A 26,996-nucleotide genomic window follows, 5' to 3' on the forward strand; every position below is an offset into this window, starting at 1 on the left:
GGCGGTGGCCTCTAAGTTGCCCTCCCTGTGCTCTGGGGGTTGCTGGGGGTTCCTGGCCACGGTCTCCGCAGCCACAGACCCTGGGGCAGTCTGGCACCTCTGCCCAGCTGCCCAGCATCCCCAGCTAGTCGGCCAGGGTCCTTTGCCCACAGATCCACAAAGGCCTTGGTTCTGACCATTTATTGGGGACTTTCTGCTACATCCTGAGGGAGGGAAGGAAGGAGGGCTGGGGACTCTTCCTCTCCTTCCCCGTCCTTACAACCGTCAAGTCCCCAGATGTCCTGCTTTCTGGTGCAGGGTTGGGTTGACCTGACGACAGGGTCACTGGCTGGTTCTGAGGAAATCAGGGAAGAAGGGAAGGGGCTGACACGAGGAATGCAGATGTCAGGACAGGCTCAGGAAAATAGGTCCCGGGTTTCCAGAGTCCCCTGAACTCCAGGAAGCAGCGACAGCCCTGCTGACTGATGAGAGTGAGCTCTCAGCTCGGAACAGGCTGGCCGGGGAGCCTGGACTTCTGGGGCTGGTTGGGGCCGATGTACTGGAGAGGCACGTGAGTGGGGATGGTGATCCGATCGGTGCCAAGGTAGGGCTGGAGGGCAGGGGGCACGAGGACGGAGCCATCCTGGGGACAGAGCAGGCCTCAGGACGCTGCCAGTGCCCCAGGCCTTCCCCCTCTGCCTCCCTGAGGGCGATCCTTCCACCCCTCACCTCTTGCTGGTTGCTCTCCAGGAGGGCGATGAGGAGGCGAGGGACAGCACAGGCCGTGGCGTTCACCTGGGAGAGAGGCATGCTCACGTCCATGTGATGACCTCTACCAGCCCTGGAGAGGCTGAGGCCTAAGAAGGAAGGCTGTGGGGACGGTGGGCAGGGCGGTGCGGGTGCTCACCGTGTGGGCGAACTGCAGTTCCCCGGCCTCCTTCTGGAACATGATGTGCAGCCGGCGGCTCTGGAAGTCCGTGCAGTTGGAGGCACTGGTGACCTGGGTGAGGGGGCGGGCCAAGAGGGTCAGCTGTGGGGGATCCCATTCCCTGTCCCCACTGCGCATCCCCACCATAGTGGGGGCTCACCTCGCCAAAGCGGCCGCGGCCTGGCATCCAGGCCTCGATATCGAACTTGCGGTAGGCGGGAAGGCCCAGTTCTTGGGTGGGCATGTCCAGGACACTGCAGCCCAAGAGACAGTTGTGGTGAAGGTCAGAGGATAAGGAGGGGAGGCACGAGGTGGAGGAGGTGGTAGGATGCGGCAGGGTGTCAGGGGGCAGGAGTGGAGCGGATGGAGCAAAGGACGCCACTCTCAGCACCCTGGGTTTGTAACAGGTAACTGAGGAGAAAGCCCAGATCCCCCGGCCTCTCTGGAAGCCTGACGGATGAGGCAGGAGGGCGCGGGGCTGCCCGCCAGGTCCTGCCCAAAAGGGAAGGGGCAGTGAGGAGCCCCTGGGTGCAGCGCAGATGGGGCGGCACTTAGGGATGGGAGCCACGAGATGGAAGGGGCCCGGGTCTCCACCCCGGAGCGCCCCGCGCTGCCTTGGCTGCCGTCTCCGTCCTGTGGCCTACACGGAGACTCAGACACACACCCTGTATATATTCCTAATACGGGAAAAGGGGCCGGAGGGAAGGGGTGTGAGGGTGTTCACGGTGAGGGAGCACTAGCCAGCCCATCCCTCCTCCCTCACCCCTGCCCTTCTCCGCACCGGAAATGCAGGCCCAGCTCTGTCAAGATCTCCATCTGCAGGGACAGGAACTCATCCAGCAGCTGTGAGCTCTGCTCCAGACCAGGGCCTGTCACCCCAAACATCTCCACCTGGGGCAGCGCGGTGGGCACACGGGTCAGGAGGCCCTGGGCCACTGCGGAGGCCCTCCTCCCCGGTCCCGGCTACACCAACCTTGGTGAAGTGGTGTACTCGATACAGTCCCCGTGGCTCCTTCCCTGTGTCTGTCTCGGCCCGGTAGCAGGTACTAGAACAAACCATCCTGGGGGAGCCAGGGAGGTGGAGTCAGGGAGGGGAGAAGGAACGTCACAGGTGGGGACATGTTCTACAGGAACGGGCATCACCTGATCGGCAGGTCCCTGAAGGCCACGGAGTGGTCCATGAAGTAGCCTAGAGGGAGAGGGGGACAGGATGGGTCAGCCAGGGCACCACCCACTCACAGGAAACCTCTGGGAGAATTAGAAAAGGTGTCCCCTCTGGTATGTGGCTGGATCCTTACTGTGCTGTTGTGCAGTAAACGACCTACACAACTGTACGTGTTGGCCCTGGGATCACTGAGACATCCTAAGCAGGTGGCCCTGGTTGTTCCCCTGCAATCTCTGGAGGCATCCTCACCCCTGCTGTTGCCTCCAGGCAGGTGCTTACCTGCAAGCCCCACCTCAGCTGTCCCAGCCAGGTTGAGGTCTTCAAAGCGGGAGGGGTCGATGTTGTAAATCTGGGATGGGTTGGCATTTGGCGTCATCCCACAGCCTTCCTGGGGAGGCCAAGCCATTGAGGTCAGGGGACAGATGACCTCGGCCTCCATGTTGCAGTCACAACCCCTGATCCTCCCCCAGAAGCTTCTAGAATTGCCCTGGGCTCCCTGTTGTGGCCTGGGACCCTCAACCCAGTCCCAGGGTGGCCTCTGCCGGGGAAACAGGCTGTTCTTTATGAGTGGGGTCCCCAGAACAGGGCCTGGCACACAGCCGGGCGTGGGGAGCACTCACAAACACAGCTCCTCGGAGGAGGTCTGGCACCGTCATGGGGGTGAAGCCCTGTGAAGAGGAAGGGGCTGGCTGAGGCGCACGGCCTGGACCCCCACCAGGCCCCAGGCTCAGAACTGAAGAAGCGACACTGCAGAGCGGGCCCATAGCTCCCGCCTGTCCTTCTAAAACCCATCCCGCCTCAGAGGAAACCGAGGAAGGCCCGAGTGGGGGGGCTTGGAGCCGTCCCTGGGGCCCCTCTCTGCTGGCGCTTCATGGTTTCCTCGCTCAGTTCATCCCGCCCAGGTAGTGAGAGGTGTGGCGAAAGCTTTCTGTGGCTCCCCAGTGCCCTCCGGAAATGGCCGAGTCCCTCGCCTACACCCCACGCCTCCAGCTCCAGTTTCAGCAGCACGTTTCCCGACACCCCCTCTATGCTGCAGGCAGGCACTGAGGTCACACAGCTCTGGGGCCAGCTCCAGGCAGGGGCCATCAGATCCTGGACTAGTTGCGCCCCCTGGAGGCCTTAATTTCTCCATCTCTGAAGCGGGGGTAACAATAGCACCTACACCTAAGGTTGCTTTAAGAATCAAACGTCTTAACAACACGCCTAAAGTGGGAGCCTGGGTGGCTCAGTGGCTGAGCATCTGCCTTCGGCTTAGGTCGTGACCTGGGGTCCTGGGATCGAGTCCCGCATCAGGTTCCCTACATGGAGCCTGCTTCTCCCTCTGCCTCTCTGTGTCTCTCATCAATCAATAAATAAAATCTTAAAAAAAGAATACACCTAAAGCTCTGTAACCAGTGACTGGAGCAGAGGTTACCCCCCACCTCCCCACCTTGAGCCTTTGAGTCTGTGTCAGTGTCACCCCCTCCAGGCAGCCCACCCATCCTGGCCCATACCCGGTGGATGAGCTTGTTGAGTGTGAAGTTGACCAGGCCGTGCTGCAGGAGGGCACCAGCCCCACGCAGGTAATAGGAGCGGTGGCCAGACACATGGGACAGGCGCCTGGGAGACAGATGGGCGGACAGGCGGGTGCGTGTGGGCTGGGGCTGGTGGGGGGCGAGGGGGGCTCTTCTGTACCCCAGGGCAGAGGCCAGCTGCCAGGCGGGGGACCGGGCATCAAACATTCATGCGGAGTGAGGCCCTGGTGGCTGCACACCTGGTGCTGAGCCAGCTGCTGGGGTGGGGAGGGTGGGGAGGGCCACGAGCGGGCGGGCTCACTTCTGCCGGAGGATGTCGAGTTTTTCTGCGATTTCCAGGTGGCCCCGGGGTTGGAAGGAGAAAGCTGGATCGGGATGAAAAGCTGGATTAGAGAGATGGCGGGGAGGAGCGGCAGCAAAAGAGAGAAAGAGAGAGAGAGAGAGAGAGAGAGAGAGAGAGAGAGACACGGGGAGAGAGGAGAGGAAGGGAGGGGAGATGGTGGCAGAGACGGGACTGGCAAACGGAGAGAGGGATGGAGAGAGACACGAAGCAGAGGGAGAAAAGGGGCGAGAGGGTAAGGGGGAGAGAACATTAGGAAGAAGAAAGAGGGAGGTCGAGAGAGAGCCAGAGCCAAAGCCAAAGCCAGAGGGGAGTCAGGCAGGAAAACCCAAGGGAATCAGGGGCCCGAGCGAGACAGGACAGCCTGCCGCGCACACCCAGAGGAGACAGGGCGGAGGAGGGGAGCACCGGGACTCTACAGGCTCCAGCCGCATCCGACCCCGGGGCCCCCCACCTGGCTTGTCTCCGACCACGTGGAGCACTCGGGCCTGGCTCTCGTCCCCGGTGGGCTGCAGAGAGACAGCAGGGGGTCCTGAGGAAGGTGGTCCCAGGCGGACCCCGGGGCTCCCCCACGGCCCATCTCCGCTCACCACATCCGGGTGGGTCCGGTTGGGCAGCTTCAGCGCCTGTAGGTAGAACTGCTCCTTGAGCTGGGTCTCCTTGGGGTACAGGACCGTGAGCTGCTTGCGGATTTCCCGGCCATGTGCCCGCAGACTCTGATACTGGGGGTCCTGGGGGTGGGGCAGGCAGCGTCAGCCCAGGAAGGGGCAGGGTCCCTCAACCACTCTGACCTCGAGCAGAGCCTCGACCTTGCTGGGAGAGCCTCTGTGGTGGACACCCATTGTCTCTTTGGCCCAATGTCCTGAATTTCCTTCTGGGAAATTCCCTCACCTCCCTTCACCACCACGTGGTATATCCAGTGGGTCATGGACTCCGGCCCGGCCTACCAGAACATTCCACTGCCTTGGCCACAGTGATTGGCTCAAAGACAGGCACGTGACCCAAGCACCAGGACTACGGGTGCGGCTATGGGGGGAAGTGGTCCCCTTGGCGCCCCAGCCAGCCTCCCCTTTCCTCTGAGGGGAGAAAGTTGGTCTGGGAACGAGAGGGAAGTAGAACCAAGTATGGAGCCAGGCCCTGGAGCCAGCCTCTTGTTTCATGAACCAACAGATTCACCTGGATGGACAATCCTGTTGTCTTCTGTTACAATGTAGGAATCGGGACTCACTTTGGCACCTGCCCGCTCCCCCCAGGGACGGGACATCAGCCCCCTGTAGTACCTGCTGCACTTGACTGTTGTCCTGGTTAACCTGGTAGAAGAGAGGTGGAGGCGGTGATTAGGTTCGTGGGCCCGGAAGGAGGGAAAAAAACAAGGGGTGTAAGGTCAAACAGGGGCAAGGGGTCAGGGGTAGGTATGTGGAAGGGGTTCTGAATTCCTTGCTCTGCAGGTGCCTGGCCGGACAGACCTTCCTCCGCTCTGTGCCTCAGTTTCTCTATCAGGAAAGCCGGGAGGAGGCAAGACAACTGACAGTAATCACAGCTGCCGCTCCGTTGACTGAGAGCCATGTCACACCTGACTCTGCAGAGGCCTCTCATGCGGTCCTGTCTCTCCATAACCTACTCCATGACGTGGGCATCGGTAAATGACAAAACCGAGACTTGGAGACGTAAAGTCTGTGAATGTGCGACTTCCTACGACCCCGAGCAGCAGACGGAATCAGGCAGACCTGGGTCTGAACGTGGGGTGTCTCCCGGATGCGTGTCCTTGGGCAAATCTCGTCCCTCCTCCGAGCCTCGGGATTCCCATCTGTGAAATGGGCTAATCGGACATCCCCAGCAGGGCTGCTGCGTGGCTTCCGTGAGATGAGTTAGCACTCACTGAACATTTAACTGTGGTCACTTTTGTTGTCTGCACTGGCTGCTGGCCTGTGACGCATGTAGCCCGGGGCCTGGCACGCAGGTCCCAGTGTCACGGGGAGATGTAATGAGTCTTGCAATTGGCCTTCGAGGGGAGGGGTGGGTGGAAAGCAGCCCGAATGCCTGGGTGCGAACCCTGCCTCTGCCACTTCTTTCTGGCTGTGACACTGAGGCACATTTTAACATCCTGGGGCCCCGGCTGTGTCAGTTGTAAATTGGGTCCGTGCTGTTCCTGTCTCACAGACTCGTGAGGGTCGCACCCAGAACAGTGCCTGGCACGCAGTGATTGCTATATAAATGTCTGCTGTTGATTTTAGGATTACTTTTCTGCCCCATGGCAGACGTTATTGGCCATCTAACCCAAGACTATTTGCCCTTCCTCCTCCAATCCCACAGACACCTGACTCAGTTTACCCTCCCTGGGCACCCTGAAGTTCAGGGAACATGGGCTAAGCCAGGGGCTGCCTCTCAAGGAGTCCTAAGGCCACTGTAGTAACTCCATCCCTCCTACTGATGACAGGTGTGGGTGTCGGGCATGAAGGGACCCTGCTGGATGCTTCAGGAAAGACCTCCCTGCTCTTGAAAAAGGACATGTGAGCCACTGAAGTCCTGCTTTCTGCCTCTGGCAGAGTCATGCAAAGAGACGCAGTACTACGCCAGCCATCGTGGACTGCAAGAGGGGAAACTGAGGTAGAATCAGCACAGTGAAGCCCCCCCCACCTAGGACCCCCATGCTCACCAGCAGGGCCCGTACTGCCTCAGCCACAGTCCCCTTCTCTTCCTCCAGACTCCGGATCTGCTCCTGCAGCTGCCTCAGCTCCTGCCATGTTGAGATCTGGGGGTGGACACGGAGGGAAAGGTGTGAAGTGGCCTCTGTCTCCTGCCCCTTCTCGCTGGAGCCTGGCCCTCTGGCCACCTGGACTCCAGTGGCCCATCTCCCCTCCTGCCCTCCCATGCTAGAGCTCCCTGGTGTAAGACACGTGGCTGCCCAGAATTTAGATACATTTCCCAGCCTCCCTTGCAGCTGCATGTGCTCCTGGGTCCAAGACCAACCAATGGACATGAGTGGGCATGTGAGTCTTGGGTCACCTCTTTAAAAATAAGTCCCCATGCTGGACTTTCTGTCTCTCACTTCCTTGGACTGGATGATGGACTCTGAGGAGGGTCAAACCGGGCAGCATCCTAAGGGATGCGGAGCAAGAAGATGAAAGGACCCTCCATGCTGAAGGGCATGAGCTGAGGCCCTGCCAGCACTCACCTCTGAGTCTCACAGATGAGAAGCAGCCTCTGTCCTATGGGGCTGTGTGCTAAACCTGTCCCCTCCACATGCAGGCTCAGCTCTCGTTCATGGGCACCCCTACTGCTGTCTGCTGTGAGGTCCTTCTGTGAGCCCACATCCCTGGGCAAACCCCATTGACCTCTCTGGCTGCAGTTCTCCCTTTGACAAAATGGGGCAAACAACACAGCCCTACCCTCGGGCTGGAAGCCAGAAGGGGAGAGCAGGCCACAAAGTGGTTGGCTACCCATTGGGTGGCTCCCCCTGGATGTCCCCTGAACACTTCACCACTCACTACGTGTAAGAGTGCCTTGAGGAAAAGCATCTCTCCCCCAGATCTGGCCCACAAACTCCCATCCCCCACCCCAGAGCCCTGAGCCTCCTGCTGGATGCCACCCCAGCTCTGTGGCCAGGTACCATGTCCTGACTTTTCTGCCTCGGGAACATCCATCAGGTCTGTCCTCCTCCCATCCCTTGACTCCTGCCTCAATCCAGATCCTGTCCTCTCCCATGAGGACCCCTGTGCCAGCCTCTCAGCCTGCAGGCTCACCTCCTCCAGCCAGAGTTCCTACACAATCCCTCTCCTGCCTGAAAGCACCCATAGCTCCCCAGGGTTCCTAGGAACAATTCACGTGCCTTCTTATTGCCCATAAAGCCACATGCCATATTTTTCTTCAAACTTCATGCCCTAAAGAAGTTTTGCAAGCTTTGGGATGTGATCCATTAGTAGGTTATGAATAATTTAGGATCTCTAAACCAGCACTTTAAAAGGCTATGGTAGGGGTGCCTAGGTGGCTCAGTTGGTCAAGTGTCTGACTTTGGCTCAGATCATGATTGCAGGGTCCTAGGTCCAGCCCTGTGTCAGGCTCTGCACTCAACAGGCAGATTGCTTCTACCTCTCCCTCTGCTCCCCCGCTACGTTCATGCACTCTCTTTCTCTCTTTCTCTCTCATAAATAAATAAAATCTTAAAAAAAAAAAAAAAAAAAGGGATGCCAGGGTGACTCAGTGGTTGAGTGTCTGCCTTCGGCTCAGGACGTGATCCCGGGGTCCTGGGATTGAGTCCAGCATTGGGCTCCCTGCAGGAAGCCTGCTTCTCCTTCTGCCTATGTCTCTCACGAATAAATTTTTAAGAAAGATCTTTAAATAAATAAAGAAATGACTATGGTAAAATATACATAAAATTTGCCATTTTAACCATTTTTAAGTGTATAGTTCAGTGGCATTAACTGCATTTGCACCGCTAAGCAGCCCTCTCCACCATCCACCTCTGGAACTTTATCTTCCCAAGCTGAAACTCTACACCATCTTCCCATTCCCCGCTCTCCCCAGCCCCTGGCAACCCCCACTCTATTTTCTGTCTCTGTGAATTTGACTACTCTAGGTACCATGTATGAATGGAATCATACAGTTTTGTCTTTTTGTGATAGCCTTATTTCACTTAGCATAACGTCCTCAAGGTTCTTTCATGTTGTAGCACGTGTCACAACGTCCTTCCCTTTTTACTGAATCATATCCCACTGTAACGTATGTACCACATTTTGTGTATCTATTCATCCATCCATGGGCACTTGGGTCGCTTCCATCTTTCGGCTCCTGTAAATAATCCTGCTATGAACGTGGGTACACAAATACCTGTCCAAGTCCCTGCTTTCACTTCTTTGGGGAATATACCCGGAAGTGGGATTGCTGGATAATGTGGTAATTCCATGTTTAATTTCTTGAGGAACAGCCGCACTTTTTAAGTAATTTTTCTGGGCCTCAGTTTCTCCTCTAATGAGGGCCATCATGGCACCATAGGGTGGTTGTGAAACTGAAATGAGGCAAAAATGTACAGAGCCCTTAGAACAGGACCATCCTGAGCACCCCAGCAAGGTCTAGCAATATGGTGACTCTACTTCTCGTTCCCTGGCAGGTAGTATTATATTATTTACCCCCTTATCCTCAACACCTGGGACATAGTAGATGCTGCTGAAATAGCTGCAGGTAGAACGATTCATTCATTAAATATTTAGCTGCCTGCTACCTGTGGGGCAGGGGCAGGACTCTACCTCTTACTCTCCAAAGGCAGATCCCTCCACCCTCTGATTTACACCCCACCCCTCATTTTTTGCCCCTTTCCCCCATTTTTTTGTGGTCTTAAGCCTGGCATGTGGGAAGTTCCTAAGCGCAAAGCAGGTATTCAGCAGCTTTATGAAACAGACTCATCATGGGTGTGTAGACACGAGGACCCTGGCACTCCGTGCAGAACTGGCACGTACGTGGGTGCCAAGCACGTGTTGGCTAAACCTGGGAAAGAACTAACATTCCTGCGATAGGTTCGCCCCCTGCCGGAGAGTCTCCTGCAAGCCCGGCGCGGCCCCGCGGCTGACGGCCGGCGCAAGCGCACTCACGATCGCGGGCAGGTCTTCCGGCCGCAGCTCCCCCTTGCGGAGCTGCAGGGCGCGCGCGGCCTCTTCCGGGCATGCGCACAGGCGCTCCATGTCCAGCTCAGGGAGCGCGCTGTAGCCCTCGCGCGCGTGCTCGTACAGGAGGTTCCGGTCTCGTCTCTCCGTGGCGAAAGTTCTCCTCGGGCTATGGCTGCGGACGCAGCCTCTCCGGGGCCGAAGACCCCGACCAGCCACCAAAGGCCACAAGCGGCGCGCCATGGACGCAGCCATCTTGGACAGGGGACAAGGAGTCGCGCACCCTTCGCCCCGCCCACTCCGCGTTTAGACCAATTGCAAAGCAGCTGCGACCCGGGAAGGCGGTGAACGCCGCTCGCGTCTGCGACGCAGTTCGGCAGGAAAAACTGACCGAGATTGACTCTGTCGTTGACCAATCGTGGTCTACGCCCCGCCCCCTCAGCGTACACGACAGGCAGATCCAGCCAATCCCTGGCAGGGTGGCCTCCGGGAGGCGGGGCTAGAGGTCGCTTCAGCGTGCCTGTGGACCTTGCTAGGGTGGGTGATGGAGCCCCTGCTTCTCCAGGACTTCCCGGACCTTTCCTCAGTTTCCCTTCTGTGTGCGGGGTTGGGGGGTGGGGAGAGGTTGCTGAATGCCCGGAGTCTACTCGGAGCGAAAGTAAAATTGACGGAGGGAATTTGTGTCAGCAGCGTGAGCGGTTAGACTAGGAAATTCCTCGGATTTAAGTCCGAAGGCTCTGAGGACGGGATGGGGAGGATTTGGGCCCTGCCCGGGCTACGGCCAGTCCCCTTTTCCTTCCTGATTCTCTTATCCTCCAACGCAGGGACCCTGCAGACGGCGGGATGTCCTGGTCCGGCCTTCTCCGTGGCCTCCGCGCGTCCCTAAGTTATGGTAAGTTGGGATCTCGAGCTGCAGAGACGCAGCTGGACGAGGGTTTTCCGCGCTGGGACTTGGGTGCCTCTGCCGCAGCCCCCGGGGAATCGCGGTTTAAAACTAGGGATGCGTGGCGGGTGTTAGCAGAGCTCGCGCTGCAGGGGTGACGGGGGAAGTCGTTGCATTGGGGGTGTCGTCGGGTCGGTTGGGTCAGTTATCGATTTCTTCAGCAAATACTTATTAAATACCCCCCCCCCCTCGCCCGGTGGGTGAGACATCCAAGCAAAGCGTTTAACTCATTCGTTCAGCTGGTATTTTTCAAGATCCTAGTGTGTGCCAGGTACGGAGGGGGATGCTTAATTTACGTCCTTACTGGCTCTAGGGACATCACATCCTTCTCCTGGCCATGCCCTTTGCGAGGTATTTCGGTCACTTATTCACTCTTTGCAAATATTTATTAAGCACGTTCTGGTTGCCACTCACTAAGGATCACATGACAGGCTTGCACCCTGCCAGGGAACTGGGGTAGATTTTTTTTAATTTTTATTTTTTTAAGATTTTATTTACCCATGAGAGACATACAGAAGGGTAGAGACACAGGCAGAGGGAGAAGCAGGCTCCCTGCGGGGAGCCTGATGCGGGATTCGATCTCAGGATCACAAGCTGAGCTAAAGGCAGGTGCTCAACCACTGAGCCATCTGGGTGTCCCAACTCTGGGCTGGCTTGACATGTGTCTCTCAGGGTAGCCCCTCATACACGTACTCAGGGGGGCGGAGGGTGTGATTATGGTGCCTGTGACACAGTGAGGACATGGAGGGGCATGAGTCTTACTTAAGGCATACCACTTGGAAGAGGCTATCACCAAGAGGAAGAAGAGGAATGTCTCATCCCTTTTAAGGATTTTGCTGTAATTTGACACATAAGGAGACATGGAAATAGACATAGGGCCAGGACTGGCCCTGGATATGGAGGGACTGTAAAGTTTGGGTGCCAAAAGACATCCATGCTAGTGACAGGAAAAGGATAACCTAAAGCCCTGAACTGGGAGCTCCAAGAGGGTGTGCCAAGGGCTGTCTCTGTCACCACTGTGCCTCCAGGATTGGGGCCAAGACAGGGTGCTCAATGAATGTTTGCTGAAGAGGCTCCAGTTATGGTGGTATCTTCTGACATCCTACATCCTACATCCTATCCATAAGCAAGTCCCATCAGTCTGCCTTGAAAATATACAGCTCTGCTCCCCCACACCCCCAGTCTTCTTAGTAGACTGCAGCCACACTGGTCTTTCTTCCTTTTTTTTTTTAAGATTTTATTTATTTATTCATGAGAGACACACACACACACAAAGAGAGAGAGAGAGAGAGGCAGAGACACAGGCAGAGGGAGAAGCAGGCTCCCTGTGGGGACCCTCATGTGGTACTTGATCCTGGGACCCTGGGATCACACCCCGGACTGAAGGCGGTGCTAAATCGCTGAGCCACCCGGGCTGCCCGACTGGTCTCCTTTTCTGTTGGTGTGTCTGGGGACACTGGCTGGAGCAGGATGAGCAAGGGGGCTAGTAGGGGAGATGAAGGTCAGGGAAGTAATGGGGGAAGATCAACTGGGGCCTCATGGGCCATGGGAAGGACTTTGTCTCTTGCCTAAGTCAGAGGGCACCGCAGTGGGGAGGGCTCTGAGCAGGGGAGGGACATGGCCTGACCCAGGTGTCCACAGGGTCCCTCCAGCTGCATGTGGGGACTAGAGTGTAGGAGGAGGGAGGAGTAGAGATCAAGAGACGAGCCTGGACAGGCCCAGAGGCGATGCAGTGGAGAGAGGAAGGGGGTCTATATGAAAGTTCAGCTGACATCATCTACTTATGGGGGCTGGAAGTGAGTATGACAGGGAGGAGGAGGGACCCCTCCCCAAAATATCCCGTTGGGTTGCTCTGGAGATGGCGTGAGTTAAGGTGGGTACAGTGCACAGAACAGTCCCTGACATGGTGTCAATCTGTTCACTTTTATTATTATTTTTAAGCAGCATTAAAGTCAGTATCTTTCTTGCAGCATAAAATGAGTTAATCCACATTAAATGTTTAAAACAGAACCTGACATGTGATGGTTGCCCAGTAAACATTACTACTCCTACTTGTGACCGCCCCTAGACGTAAACACATCCTTGTAAAGTGCTTGGAACAGTGCCCAGAACTCTTACCCCTTCACTGGGATAATAACCATCCCCTGTTGTCCCCGGTTGTGTGTCTCCAGGCCAAGCCCTGGCCTCCCAGCTGTGGACCACCCGCCCCATGGCCACCCTGAACCAGATGCATCGCCGGGGGCTTCCGAAGTGGCCGCCTCCACCTCTGGGCCCCACGGCTGGCCGGCCGCAGCTGAAGGGAGTGGTTTTGCGCACATTCATCCGAAAGCCCAAGAAACCCAACTCGGCCAACCGCAAGTGCTGCCGTGTGCGGCTCAGCACAGGCCGAGAGGCTGTATGCTTCATCCCCGGAGAGGGTCACAGCCTGCAGGAGCACCACGTCGTGCTCGTGCAGGGTGGCCGCACCCAGGACCTGCCTGGCGTGAAGCTCACTGTCGTGCGTGGCAAGTACGACTGTGGCCATGTGCAGAAGAAGAAGTGACTGTCCGGGCCGCAGCAGGCTGGGGTTCACCCAGAACAGGATCTTCCTCTCTGGAGGCCTGCAGTATTCTTGGGAAGCTATTCCAGTTCTGGAAGCACCTGGTCCTGGGTTCAAGTCCTGGCTTCACCTCTTCCATCTGGAACACTGCTTGCCCATAGGGGTTCTGGATGTGAGTTAGGAAAAGCACCCCTCTGTCCACACCCTTGCCTTCCTTGTGTAGTGCATTGACTCAGGGGACCTCTTCTGCTGAGATAAGGAAGGCCCTGTACTGCCGTCCCTGGGAAGGGGTTGCAATAAATACAGACACACACACACCCCCATGGTTGTAATGTGAACCCTCTTGCACAGTATTTGCCCGCTGCGTGGTATTAGCCACTGACGTCCCTTATTGGCTTTAGTTTTCTCCAGAAAATAGCTCTACCCATAGTATCCTCCTTTTTGGGTTTGGTGAAGATTGAATTTGTTGCTCTGAGTGCATGACATGCAGGTGGCTACTCTGTTGGGAGTTTTGGAGTCAGGTAGGCAGCACCAAGGTCCATTTCCCTTTCCTGCAGGCCCAGGATCTGGGCAAGGACAGCCGGGTCCTCCAGCTTCCTATCTGTGGAAGGGGTATTGAAAGGATCGGATGGGATGCACTGCTGCCTGCTTGGGAGCTGTTCTGGGTTATTTTCAGACTCACACACACCTGGGTCTGAATCCTGGCTCTCCCTCTTTGTTCTGTGACTTTGGATATATTTGTTCCTCCCTCAAGAAGTGGCACCAAGAGTAATACTGACCTCACCTGACCACGTGCTTGGCCATGTTAGATTTTACCATTTGGGAGCTGTCCTTCTATCATTGGGCTTGGTGCAGGTCCTGCTTCCCCTGCTTACCTACTGGGTGACCTTGGGCAGGCCATTTAAACTCTGAGCCTGTTTCCTCCTGGATCAAATAACAGCGCCTGCCTTCCATTTACTGCATGGAGCTTTGTACACCTAAAGTTCTCATGGTTGGAAACATCCCACAAGGCCTTTTAGGATTAGGGCTGGGGGTGGACAGTGCATTGATCATAGACAAAAGTCCCCTGTCATTTCACATTTAGCACCAATTTTATTGAGCTAGTTTGTTGGCTGTGCCCAGCTGGGGAGATAGCAGGAGACACCAGGGAGGCAGGCAGGCGCTCTTTCCCTTGTGGCATGCCTTGCTCCTGGAGTCTGTACACCAGAAGAGTAGAGAAACGCAGTCTGTTGCCCAGCAGGAAGGGAGCTGTCCTGAGGTAGGGGCAGGAGGTAGGGTGGGGGGCATGGTTTAGGGATCAGCAGGGACTCCGGAATTCTGAAAGAAACAGCACCAGCCAGGCCCAATGGGCAGGTGCTGATAGGTGGTGCTGGAGGAAGTTGCACAGGCCCCACGTCCGAATCCCAGAGACTCCCCAAGACTGCAGAGAGGGTCCCCTTTGGTGCTCCTGTTAGTGACCTCAAGGATAGACCCCCCGCCTAACCTCTGCTCCCTGCTAGCAGCTGGGATCCCCCCCAGTCACTGTCCCAGGTTGTCAGCAGCTTTCCCCCACTATTCCAAATCCTGGTTTGGCCTTTGTGTGTTGACTCAGTCTACTGACCGACATCCACGCATGTAAGAAAACAATTTGCAAGCAAAGTAAACATCTCTGAGTCACTTTGAGTGACTTCCCCCACCCCAGGAAGCTGGGGCAGTGTGAGCAGCCTGGTTGGATCCCAGTTTCTTGTACAGCATGTGGGCCACCATGCTGAAGCAGTAGCAAGTGGGGTTCACTGGAGGTCTGCTGGGAATGGGCCACATGGGACCCCCACCGTCTACAGGCATCTGGCTCCCGGCTGCAAAGCTGCTCTTGACCAATGATGATGTCCGGCAGATGGCAGTACATTCTGGAAGGCTGGGTCACCCTGGTTGGCTAGGACAGGCGGATCCTGACCCTCACGCTGGAGTGGGTCACCAGGGCACCATAGTGCCCGACCCAGGAACGTGTGTCTCTCCCATACTGCTCAAAAGACACGTAGCGGATGCCCTTGCCGAAGTTGGTGAAGACATGAGACACCTGCATGGGGAAGGAGAGTGAGAAAGTGAGGACCTGTGGGGCCTTCTCTTCCTCCACCTCCTCAACAGGCGCTCCCAAGGACTGGCGAGGTACCAGGCCCTGCTCTAGGTGCTGGGGATACAGGAGTGAAGAAAACAAAAAGGCCCTTCCCTGGTAAAGTTGACAATCTATTTTTTTTTTTTAAAGATTATTTATTTAGTTATTCATGAGAGGCACAGAAGGAGAGAGAGGCAGAGACACAGGCAGAGGGAGAAGCAGGCTCCATGCAGGGAGCCTGACGTGGGACTCGATCCCGGGTCTCCAGGATCATGCCCTGAGCCAAAGGCGGCGCTAAACTGCTGAGCCACCGGGACTGCCCAAAGCTGACAATCTAGAAGGAGAGTCAGACCCTGAAGACAGCTGCAGGTAAGGGGCAGGGGCGTGAGGTTGTTAAGTGAGTGAGTGGAGGCACCACTAAGGCACTATTTAGCAGAGACCTGAAGTGGGGAAGGAGCCATGTGGGGATCAGGACAAAGAGTGTTCCAAACAGGAACAGTCAGCGCAAAGGCCCTGAGGTAGAATTGTGTCTGGAGCAGAGTGAGAGAACAAGAGGTCGTGTCGGGGGTAAAGAGCTGATCATGAGGGACCTTGTGGGCCATGGCAGGACTTTGGCTTCTGGCTTTTCTTATCTTGTGAAGATTTTTTTTTGTTGAAATAATATTCACTTAACAAAATGCTCCATTTAAAACTACAATTTCATGGTTTTTAGTATATTCACAATGTTCTGCAACTATGACCACTAATTCTGGAACATTTCCATCACCCCAGAAAAAAGCCTCATATCCATTAGCTGTCACTTCCAATTCCTCCTCCTAGCCAACCTATCTGCTTTCTCTTTCTATGAGCTTTGCTGCTTCTGGACATTTTGTATAAATGCAGTCCTACAATATGCGGCCTTCTGTGCCTGGCCTCTCACTTAGCATCCCACTGCCAGGGTTCATCCATGCTGTAGCATGGATCCACACTTCATCCCCTTTTATAGCTGCATGTTAAAACTTGGGCTTTTCTTCTGAGATGCAGCCCTCGGAGGAGAGACTTGTGATCTGACTCACTTTTAAATGGGCTCTTTCTGGATCTGTGTTGGGTGGGGAGGAGGAGATCAGGAGAGGAAACAAGGCCACCTCAAAAGTTAATTTTTTTTTTTTTCAGAGAGAGCGTGCCCAAGCTGGGGGTGGGGGACGGAGGGGCAGAAAGAGAGAGAATCATAAGCAGGCTCCGACACAGCGCTCAGTCTCACGACCCTGACATCACGACCCAAGCTGAAATCAAGAGTCAGATGCTTAACCGACTGGGCCCCACAGGCGCCCCATAAAAGTTACTTTGGTAACAGATGTGATGACTCCATGCACAAGCTTGGGAGCCCGCCTGGGTGTGCATGGAGCCCTGCATGCTTATTGTGACTCGGGGCCAGTCACTTAACTTTCCATGCCTCAGTTTCCTCAGCTCTAGAACGGGGATAGAGGAAGGACTTTGATTTGCCCCCCCCTCCCCCCCCGGATCCCAAGCATCTAGAGCAGTGCCCAGCACACCGCAGGTGCTCTGCTAATAAAATGAATCGGTTGGCAAAACTCTTGGAAGAGCGTCCAGGATGAAGTAAGGGCTTGGTGATTGTTAGTGGTTATTGTGAGAGACATCCGGTCGTGGTGAGGGCTGAGAAGGGAAGCTGAGCAGGCAGGCGGTGGGGTGTGTCTTTGCACAGGCCAGGGGTGGTGTGGAAGGCAGTCTGGACCCACCTGTCGGCAGCCTCTCTCAGTCCATTGAAGAACTGGGTTGGGTGAGGCCGAGAACTTGACCACTTCGTTTTCGTACGTGTCCAGGAGGCGGACCCGGAGCCGGTAGATGCAGCCACAGTTCTCTCTTGCACCCCACCTGCCAGGTGGTGGTGAGCCTTGATGCCCCCGCCACCCACCTGGTCTCCAGGATGGGGAGAGGGAGGCTGAAGGTTAAGCCTCCCTGCACCCCAGTAAGGGGCGCACACACCCACACCACATACGGAGAAGTCAGGGCCTGGGAATTTGCTGGGAGGAGCCTGGGTGCTCTTGCGGTGGATTCTAGAGGCTTTGCGTTGGATGTGTGCATGCCCCTGTGTGTGTGTGTGTGTGTGTGTAGGGGGAAGGAGTATGATGTCTGGGGTGGAACCACAACCCCTTGGCTCCCCGACCCCAAGGAGGGGAGGAGGAGCCTGGGTATTGCCGGGGGAGGGGGGGGTGGGGGGGGGAAGAAACTAGACTTTGTGTGGAGGAGCAAGAGCTTGAAGGAAGAGCCTGAGCGCTTTGTGAAGGAACCGAGGTGCTCTGGAACTAGTGCCCCCTGCCAACTCTGCCCCTCTAAGTCTCAGTTCTCAGGACACAGTGCTCTGAACCTTTTTGAGGCCTTGGGTATCCACAGGCCCTTAGGGTTCGTGCTGAGTGTGGGCAATGAGGGTGGAGTGGGTGAGATGGGGCGCTTATTTCTGACCAAGCCAGTCAGTGGCCCCCTTGTCAACCTGGGGCCCCCTGAAGAGGGACAGGGAAGCGTGCAGAGGGTGGGGGCTCTGGGCTCCTCAGGACTCTGCCCCCCCCCCCCAACGCCTCTGAAACATGAGAGCATCCTTTCCCCTCTCACCCTCACTATGAAGGGCGCGCAGTAGCCGTGGCCAGGCCAGGGGGCTGATAGGTGCACAGGGAACCCTTTCAGCAGAACTGCTGCCAGCCCTGAGGGTGCTCAGAGCAGGTTGCCATTTTTTACTCACCAGTCGGCCACACAGATCTCGATCTGGGCACTGTCCAGCAGCTCCTGCCACACTCCCTCCATCACCAAGTCTACCAGCTGCCTCTTGAAGCACCATCTGGGAAGGGGAGATGGTGTAGGGGTGAGGCAGAAAGTCACAGCCCAGAAATGACCCTCCAAGAAGCCTCCCAACACCCCTGTGTGAAGCAGGCCCGTGGGGTTCGCTCTACTAGATAAGATATATGATGGGCTGGGCATTCCCACATCCCCTCCACCATGCTCCATCATGCTCTAGGCTCCAAGAGGCTGACCTGTATGTCCCTGTATGTCCCTAGAACTGTGGGGACTAGAACATGAGTACACATGGAGGCCCAAGTTGAGCAGGGAATTCTGGAGCCTCTTAAAGTGCGGAGCCCCAGGGTCTGAGGTTGCACTGCCTGTATGGATAGGCCTCCCTTACCCTCCCCTTTCTGCTGGGTCAGCCAATGGGAAGCTCTAGCAGGAGAGGGAAGGAGGAGAAGAGAGTAAAATCAGGTTATTTAGCCTCCTGGCTCCCTCCAAAGTGATCACTGAGGGACTGCTGTGTCTCTCCATGGAAGGGCACAGCTCCACAGGGCCTCTCCTCACAGCCTTCCCTCTCTTATGGCTCAGGAACTGCTTCCTCCCCTTACCCTTGTCAGGCCTAGGGCTGGTAATGACCCTTTCCCTCACTGTTATCAGCCTGGGGTTCATGTCGTATCCTTTGTGTTTCCCTACACCTTTGTAAACAGTCCATCTCCCCTAACTTGAATATGCCATCGTCATAGAAATAGTGTAGTCCTGGTGGAAGAGCTGATAAGCTGACCAGTGGAAGAGAACAGAGGGCTCAGGGACAGACCTAGGTATATACGGAAACTGTAAGTGATAGACGCAGGACACCACATTCAAAGGTGGATCAATGTGAAGGATAGGGGATTCCTGGGTGGCTCGGCAGTTTAGCACCTGCCTTCGGCCCAGGGTATGATCCTGGGTACCCGGGATGGAGTCCCACATCGGGCTCCCTGCATGGAGCCTGCTTCTCCCTCTGCCTGTGTCTCTGCCTTTCTCTGTGTCTCCCATAATTAAATAAATAAAATCTTAAAAAAAAAATAAATGGGGCAGCCCTGGTGACGCAGCTGTTTGGCGCTGCCTGCAGCCTGGGGTGGGATCCTGGAGACCTGGGATCGAGTCCCACATCGGGCTCCCTGCATGGAGCCTGCTTCTCCCTCTGCCTATGTCTCTGCCTCTCTCTCTCTCTCTGTGTGACTATCATAAATAAAATAAAAAAAAAAATGTGAAGGATAAAACTGAAGTCACTGGAAGAGATTATGAGAGAATACTGTTAGGATCTAGGGGTAGGGAGAGATTTTTTACACAAAATTTCAAAAGGATTCTAAAGCAAAGGAGAGATGAATTTGATCATATGAAAATAACAGAACACCATGGACAGATACAGTTAATACCAATGGTAGAGTGAGAGATTCCCACAACGTCCAGGATGGACAAGGGGCTAACACTTAAAAGATGCAAGGAGTTCTTGTTGGTTTTTTTTTTTTTTTTTAAAGATTTTTTATTTGTTTATTCATGACCGAGAGAGAGAGAGAGAGAGAGAGAGAGAGGCAGAGACACAGGCAGAGGGAGAAGCAGGCTCCATGCAAGGAGCCTGACATGGAATTTGATCCTGGGTCTCCAGGATCAGGCCCTGGGCTGAAGGCGGCCCTAAACCACTGAGCCACCCGGGCTGCCCGCAAGGAGTTCTTGTATATCAACAGGAATAAGACATCAACCCTAAGAGAAAATGTGAATAGGCAATTTCCAAAAGAGGGAATCCAAAAAGCTGACAAGCACGTGAAGAGATGCTTAATTGTTAGTAAATCAAAACATGCAAATTAAAACATCAAGACATCACTTAACCCCTATATACTGGCAGCTACTAGACGGTTGGGTAAGTCCATCAGAGAATGAATATGGGGGGAGGCAGCGAGGACGATGGGTCTGGGGCATGAGAATAAAGAGCATCAACCAGTCAGCTGTTCTGATGTCTTCGTAGAATTTATCTCCGTCAGAAGCTCGGAAGCCAGATTACCTGGATTCAAATCCCAGCTCCACCATGTATTAGATGACGGCGACCCTTTGCGCCCGTTTCCTATTATATATTTTTTAAAGATTTTATTTATTCATAGAGAGAGGCGCAGAGACCCAGGCAGAGGGAGAAGCAGGCTCCATGCAGAGAGCCTGACGCGGGACTCGATCCAGGATCTCCAGGATCACGCCCTGGGCTGCAGGCGGCGCTAAACCGCTGCGCCACCGGGGCTGCCCCCGTTTCCTATTATAAAGTGGAGATAATGCTATGTACGTCACAGAGTGGTTGTCAGGATTCAAAGGGTTAATATGTGAAGCATCTGGCACCGAGCAAATTCTCCAAAGATGTTATTTTGTTGTCATTATGTCTGTCTGTGTGTTTAATGTCTCCCCCGCCCCCTTTCTGAATGTGCCCCGTATCTCTGGCCTATAAAGCCGTGCCTGGCGGGCCCTCCACAAGTATTTGAATGAGCGAACGAGGGAAGGAGAGGGTGAAGGTGAGGGAGGATGAGGACCGAGGGGTTGGGCCCTCTCCTTCCTCGGGGCCGTGCCCCAGGGATCACGGGCCACTCACTGGAAAGAAGTCACGAAGCAGGTCTGGGAAGGAGCCCCCGGCACCAGCGTTAGGTTCTTTTCCACGGCCCAGCCATTCCCGCCGTGCTCCACCTCCCAGCCTCTGAAGCCCTCTGTGGGACACAGCGGGGTTTTAGACGGGGACTCCCCGGCCACGCGCCGCGCCCGCCAGCCCCTCCCTCCCGCGCTCCACCCCGGGTTTCTAGCTCTGGCCCCGCCCCTAGTCCCGTCTCCCTTCAGCCCCCGCGTCCACTCCCGGCCCCGCCCCCTCCAGCCGCAGGCTTCCGGCTCCGCCTACTGGCTCAGTCGCCCCTCCCACGAGCTGTCAAGGCTTCTCAGTTCTACGCAAGCTCCGCCCCCGCCAGCACCAATCAGCTTTCTCCCGGCTCTTCCCTCCTTGGCTCCTCCCTCCTCGGCCCCGCCCACCGAGTCTACAGCCCTAGCGCGCGCCACCCCCCGCGCTTTCTCGCCCATCCGGTTTGTCTCCCTCCCTTGGACCCGCAGCACCCGGCCCCTCCCACCCCGTGCCTCTCCCGGCCCCGCCTCTTCCCGCGGCCCCGCCCCGGCGCCCCGCCCGGGCCCCGCCCCGGCCCGTTGGCCCCGCCCCGGCCCCGCCCCCGGCACGCACGCTCGCCGCAGGAGTTGAAGATGAGGTTGCGGCCGAGGGGCGCGCGCAGGCAGTAGCGGGCCAAGGCGCAGAGCGGGAACTCCTCGTCCTCGCCGTGGGGCGGGCAGCGCTGGGCCACCGCGTAGAGCGCGCGGCCCTCGGCGCTGCGGTCGCGGGCCAGCTGCAGCAGCCACACGGTGGGCCCGTCCACCACGTCGCGCCAGGCGCGGCACACTGCGCGGCAGCGGGTCACGAGCGCGCGCGGAGGCACGTGGCTCAGCACCTGCACGAGCAGCTCCGGGGGCAGCGCGTCCAAGGCGATGGGCGGCTCCGCGGGCAGCTGCCGCCGCGAGGGCCGGGCGCCCATCTCCGGCCGCCGGAGTCCTGCGGGTTGAGAGGGGTCAGCAGATCAGGGACGTTCGGTCTCCCTACATCTCTCCCCGGACACAAAGTCCCTGCGGCTTGACCATGACCCCATCAGCTCCCGTGGGGGACCGGGACTGCAGGGTGCGGGTGACTGCCACGGCCGTGCAAACCGGGCGCCTAGTTACTGCCAATTGGCTCAGGCGATGGGCTTCTCACCTTGACACCCTCGAGCAGAAGACCCCTGGTGTGAGCAGGGCTCCCCCAGGACCCCTAACCACGGCTTCCTTATCCGGCCGGTGCACTTGCGTCAGGCTAAGCAGTTTTCATGTATGACCATGAGCAACAGAAAAAACCACCGAGGAGGGAACCGTCTCCACCCCGTACCCCAACCTGCCCCAGCTCTTCCTGCCCTTGGAACTCACGAACTGCCTTGAGCAAAACCTATCTCCTCAGTCTCTTCCCTGAACACTCTTGTCACCTCGCTAACCAAAACCCAGCTCCCCTGTGGCCCTTTCAAGCGGGTAAATCTTGCTCCTTGGTGCTGCCTCCAAACCATTCTCCCATCTTCCCCCAAACTGCCCAGCAAGATTCCCATCGGGGTAGATGGTTCGCTACCCTGCCGTGTGCGTCATCTGCTGATCCAGATCACTGCTCACTTCAGGACTTTAGCTCCAGGCTCACTGCCACTCAGGCTGCTCTTCTCAACATTCCTGGTGATTTCCACGTCCAGGTAGATGATCCTTCCTTGGGCCACCGGCCTCTGTTCCCTGACCTGCTCTCCCCTCAGCCTCTCCCTTCCATGGTCACACTTAGACCTCCTCTCAGTAACCACCGTCTTCAGATCTTCAATCTCAGGGAGCTCACTCTCCACCCCTAACCCCTTCACGCTCCAGCTCTTTCCTTCTAGCCCCAGACACCCCCTCCCCGATTCTTCTAGCCCGCTGTGATCCCCCATCCTTTGCATTTACCTCCTTTGCACTAACCCTCATCCCCTCAGTCTTCATTTCTTCCTTATCCAGCTGAAATTGCTTAATCATTAAAAACATTCTTTGCACACATCCTTGTCGCTGGCTCCTCCAACACATGACCCTGGTGCAATCCAGCCCTCTGCGCCCCTATGGCTGTATCCAGTTTAAGGTGGCCAAAGAACGCACAACTCCACTGGCTGGTCTCACTCCAAGGTTGTGAACTTGACCCTCAAGCTGGGAATGCTGCCTGGCAATCAGAATAACGTTTGTCACCCACGGGCTCCTCCTCTCTATAGAGAACTCTTCACACCTTCTCCCCCAGCCCCTAGCTCATCACACCTCCCTCCACCTCTTCATTTTCCCTTTGCTTCTTACTTTGCAGAAAAAATTACAAGTGATAAGTAAACTTGCCAGGTGCCCGCCACCCTGTCTACCACCTGCCCTGTGGCCTCTGTGCTCCCACCAGCCCCCCGCCCGTGACTGCCCTACAAACGTCAGCCCTCTGGGTGGCCTCCTCCCACCCCTCCCGCCCACTTCAGGCCACAGTCTCACAGTTCTTGCTGTCTGCTGCGCCTTGGATACCCCTCTGCACTGGATCATTCTCAGCAGCCCACGCTGTGTCATCCCTCTGGTCTGAAAACAAACCCTCTCTTGACTTCACCTCCCCTTCCAGCTATGGCCCCATTTCTTTGCTCCTCTTTATGGTCAAACTTCTCAAAAAAGGTGTCTCCAGTCTCTGCCTCCAAATTTTCTACTTCTATTCTCTCTTAAACCTTTTTTTTTTTGTATTTATTTATGATAGTCACACAGAGAGAGAGAGAGAGGCAGAGACACAGGCAGAGGGAGAAGCAGGCTCCATGCACCGGGAGCCCGACGTGGGATTCGATCTCAGGTCTCCAGGATCGCACCCTGGGCCAAAGGCAGGCGCTAAACCGCTGCGCCACCCAGGGATCCCTCTTAAACCTTCTTTAATCAGGTTTTGCAACCCTCCCCGTGCCCTGAAATGTCAAGGTCATCTTGGTGCTAACTCAAAGTCGAGGTTCAGTCTTCACTTTGCTTGACCTGTTAGCAGCACCTGACACTGAGGTGACTCTCCCTTCACTTGGCTCCAAGCCACCACACCCCCTGGACTCCTCCCCTTGGCCTGGTGGCTTCTAGTGAGGCTCTTGGGCTGTTCATCCTCCTGATCTGGCAATGTCAGAGACCCTCCTGTAGTCTCCATCACGACTCACTCCCTTGGGGATCTCGCTCCTTCACACACCTCCCACCTGGCCCATCACTGTCTCTCTCTGCTTCTTTCCCTAGTCGTCTGTTCCTCACTAGTAGCCAGGTCGGCTGTGGTGAGCACCTGAGTCAGGTCCTGTCCCTGCCTTGCTCAGAAACCCCCTGGGTTCCACCTCACTCAGGATAAAGGCAGCATCCTCACTGTGGCCCAGAGGCTCCACACAGTCTGTCCCATCACCTGCTTACCCTCACCTTCCCCTCACCCAGTCTGCCCAGCCACACCAGCCTAGACACCTCAGGCCCTTTGCACATGCTCTTCCCTCCACCTAGATCCAGAGGATTGCTATGCTCGTCTCCACACATGAAGTCTTTGCCCAAATGTCAGCTTGTCTATGAGACCATCCTTGGCTACCTTATTTCAAGGCCTTATGACCACCACCTACTCCCCCTTCCCTTATACTTCTCTAAAGCTCTTGTCACCTCTTAACACATCACACATCTAAATATATATACTTTACTTAATGCTTTTTTTTAAAAAGATTTTATTTTAAGTACTCTCCACATCCAACATGGGGCTCGAACTTACGACCCCGAGATCAAGAGGTGAACGCTCTACCGACTGAGCCAGCCAGGCCCCCCTACTTAATACCTTTTTTTTTTTTTTTTTTTTTTTTTTTACCATGGGGGCAGATCTGTTCCTTCTTTTGCATACTGGATACCATGGTGCCTGACACATAATAAATGTGCAATGAAAAGATGTTAAGTGTACGAACAAATGAATCATCACGTCGAAACCCACTCCACAGATGAGGAAACTGAGGCACAGGAAGGTGAAACACCTTTATTTAACAAGAACTCAGTGACTAGGGATGCCTGGGTGGCTCAGAGGTTGAGCATCTGCCTTTGGCTCAGGGTGTGATCCTGGGGTCCGGGGATCGAGTCCCACATTGGGCTCCCCACAGGGAGCCTACTTCTCCCTCTGCCTGTGTCTCTGCCTCTCTCTCTGTGTGTCTCATGAATAAATAAATAAAATCTTAAAAAAAAAAAAAAAAGAACTCAGTGACTAGGCTCAGACCTGGTGAGAAAGTCATTTCATCTTCCCCATCAGGGCAGAGTAGCCTATCAATGAACACCTCCTGCCTGGATCCAGCCAGCCTGGGTTCCAGTTCCGGCCCTGCCTAGAGGGACCATGACCAAGGCCATGTCCCTGAATCCCTTTGTGCTCTGAGAACGAGGATGTTAACAGTACCTACTGCACGGGGTTGTTGTAGGATGAAACGGGTTAATATTTGTAAAGCACTTAAGAAAGATTGCTGGTGTCTCAGAAATAAGAGTGGGATTCAATTAATATTGAACACTAAATTATGTTAGTTGCTATTATTACACATCATGAAAGAATGACAATCATTTAGCTACAATTTCTTCACTGGTGACAGTTATTGGGCCTTTATGAAGCCCCTGTGCTAAGCACTGGAGCTGGGTCATCTCCCGGAATCCCATCATCTTGTTTAATGGGCAAAACGATCATTGGAGCTCGCCCTGGGTTAAGAGGCTTCAATGATCTAATGCTTGTCATGTTGTCTAATGTCTGTAAGTGCTCAACTCATGACAGTTGTTATTATTTTTTAAATAAGCTGATTACGGTTTTGTTAAGGGGTGCCTGGGTGGCACAATCAGTTAAGCGTCTGACTCTTGGTTTCGGCTCAGGTCATGATCTCAGGGTCGTGAGATCGAGCCCCGTGCTGGGCTCTGCACTCAGCGTGGAGTCTGCTTGAGATTCTCTCTCTCCCTCTGCCCCTCCCAGCTGTTGTGCATGTGCGCGCGCTCTCTCTCTCTCTCTCTCAAATAAATGAACGAATCTTAAAAAAGAAAGGAAGGAAAGAGGAAAGAAAGAAAGAAGCTTGTATCAGGCTAGTGATCCATGGACATGGCAAAATGCCAAACACCCCCCTTCACCCTGATACAGAGTGACTGGTTATGACAGGTTTTAAGACAGAGGTTGTGATGTTTCCCAAATGGTTCTTGGGAAAAGAATAGCTAATAATCAGCTGGCATTTAGGGACACCTGGGTGGCTCAGTGGTTGAGCATCTGCCTTTGGCTCAGGGTGTGATCCCGGGGTCTGGAGATCTAGTCCCACATTGGGCTCCCTACAGGGACCCTGCTTCTCCCTCTGCCTATGTCTCTGCCTCTCTCTCTGTGTCTTTCATGAATAAATAAATAAAATCTTAAAAAGAAAAGAAAAGACCTGGAGTCCACACCCCTCTCCTTGACATGAGCAGGCCTCTGTGACCGCTTCAACTTTCAGACGTGACACTGCTAAGTGATTTCCAAGGCCGGGTTGTAAAAGAAGATGCAGCCACCGCCTGGCTCTCTCGGGGCACGGGCCGTGGGCACCCTGAGTCTGGTGCGGAGTGCTCCTAAGTGCTTACCAACGAGCTGTCTAGGAGAAGAAGAGTTTGGGTTCGTAGCAGCTGCTGATGTCTGTGAAAACACACCAACCGTGGCGGATCGTGAGCTACCAACGCGAAGTCCCTGGACTGTGCAGTTTGCAGAGCGGCCCACAATCGGCTCTCACAAGCCAGAGCAAGGCGCACACTGCAGCCACCACAGCCCGAGTCACCCCTGAAGCCTGGTTGCCCCGTGAAGGCAGAGAAAGGCCTGGGGAGCCCCAGCTGTCGGGGTCTCATTCCAGATGCTAGGCCTAGGGCTGGACAAGCTTCCAATGACCCAGACCCTGCCACTGTCCCATGGCCCTGCAAGCGAGCCCCTGAGATGTGCAGCCGAGCCCAGCCCATCCCCAGAGCCATGAAATAATAAGATCAAGGTTTTAGGCCGCTGTGTTGTGAGTAGACTGGTATGCGGCCCTAGCTAAAGGGGACGAGGCTCAGTGACCTGTCCTGCCCCAGATGCCAAAAGAGCCCCCGATGAGAAGCAGTCAGGGCGCGCTGATGGCAGACACAGACCAGGGTTCAAACCCTGACTGCCCGCTTCCTGCCTATGAAGCATACGTATCTCCTTTGAGTGTAGTATGTAATTCAGGAAAACCGTTTCTTTGATTTTTTTGTTTTAAAATCATGTTTTGGGGTGCCTGGTCGGGGGGCTAAGTCGGTGAAGCATCTGCCTTAGGCTCAGGTCATGATCTCAGGGTCCTGGGATCGAGCCCTCCGTGGGGAGCCTGGTTCTCCTTCTCCCTCTGCCTGCAGCCCCTCCTGCTTGTGCTTTCTCTCCCTCCCTCTGTCAAATGAATAAATAAAATCTTAAAAAAAATAAAATCACGCTGTTTTTAAGTCCTGACTGCTGGTCTATTATTATTTTAAAATTCAGAAATCTACTTTATTTTCATTTGTT

The 26,996-nt window shown here is 55.4% G+C and overlaps 3 protein-coding genes across 11 annotated transcripts in view; 1 reads left to right on the forward strand and 2 right to left on the reverse strand.

The window, feature by feature from the left end:
• Positions 1–165: 165 nt before the first annotated feature.
• SARS2 (seryl-tRNA synthetase 2, mitochondrial) lies at positions 166–9,802 on the reverse strand. 2 transcript variants are annotated; one of them, XM_026010093.2, is made up of 17 exons: positions 9,512–9,778; positions 6,583–6,678; positions 5,189–5,236; positions 4,987–5,076; positions 4,517–4,585; positions 4,381–4,435; positions 3,888–3,951; positions 3,566–3,671; positions 2,693–2,740; positions 2,352–2,460; positions 2,051–2,096; positions 1,881–1,968; positions 1,689–1,798; positions 1,068–1,161; positions 887–979; positions 709–774; positions 166–622 (listed from the first exon to the last, which is right to left on the reverse strand). In XM_026010093.2, exons 1-17 carry the CDS (start codon positions 9,776–9,778, stop codon positions 479–481), a joined length of 1,593 nt encoding a protein of 530 aa, XP_025865878.1. In that variant the 3' UTR covers positions 166–478. The 2 variants fall into 2 exon arrangements, with proteins under 2 accessions (XP_025865878.1, XP_025865877.1); XM_026010092.2 differs by lacking the exon at positions 4,987–5,076 and having other exon boundaries at positions 4,517–4,657; positions 5,207–5,236; positions 9,512–9,802.
• Positions 9,803–9,807: 5 nt separating this feature from the next.
• Positions 9,808–13,322, forward strand: MRPS12 (mitochondrial ribosomal protein S12). 4 transcript variants are annotated; one of them, XM_026010096.2, is made up of 3 exons: positions 9,808–10,060; positions 10,348–10,415; positions 12,638–13,322. In XM_026010096.2, exons 2-3 carry the CDS (start codon positions 10,367–10,369, stop codon positions 13,006–13,008), a joined length of 420 nt encoding a protein of 139 aa, XP_025865881.1. In that variant the 5' UTR covers positions 9,808–10,060; positions 10,348–10,366; the 3' UTR covers positions 13,009–13,322. The 4 variants fall into 4 exon arrangements, with proteins under 4 accessions (XP_025865881.1, XP_025865883.1, XP_025865882.1 ...); XM_026010098.2 differs by having other exon boundaries at positions 10,059–10,214; XM_026010097.2 differs by lacking the exon at positions 9,808–10,060 and adding an exon at positions 10,069–10,221.
• A 752-nt stretch (positions 13,323–14,074) lies between these two features.
• FBXO17 (F-box protein 17) overlaps positions 14,075–26,996 on the reverse strand; it is a 30,311-nt gene continuing 17,389 nt past the window's right edge. For 4 of the 5 annotated variants that reach the window (XM_072752012.1, XM_072752007.1, XM_072752017.1 and 1 more), the window contains 5 exons: positions 21,111–21,473; positions 20,484–20,595; positions 17,832–17,927; positions 16,834–16,969; positions 14,075–15,061 (listed from right to left, as the gene is read on the reverse strand). In XM_072752012.1, the coding sequence (XP_072608113.1) occupies positions 14,918–15,061; positions 16,834–16,969; positions 17,832–17,927; positions 20,484–20,595; positions 21,111–21,456 (834 nt within the window). In that variant the 5' untranslated portion in view covers positions 21,457–21,473 and the 3' untranslated portion in view covers positions 14,075–14,917. Of the gene's footprint in view, positions 15,062–16,833; positions 17,010–17,831; positions 17,928–20,483; positions 20,596–21,110; positions 21,474–26,996 lie in introns of all 5 variants that reach the window. The other variant, XM_072752025.1, reaches the window with a different exon arrangement.

This window comes from Vulpes vulpes, chromosome 1, assembly GCF_048418805.1.
Source record: "Vulpes vulpes isolate BD-2025 chromosome 1, VulVul3, whole genome shotgun sequence".
Taxonomy (NCBI): Eukaryota; Metazoa; Chordata; class Mammalia; order Carnivora; family Canidae; genus Vulpes; species Vulpes vulpes.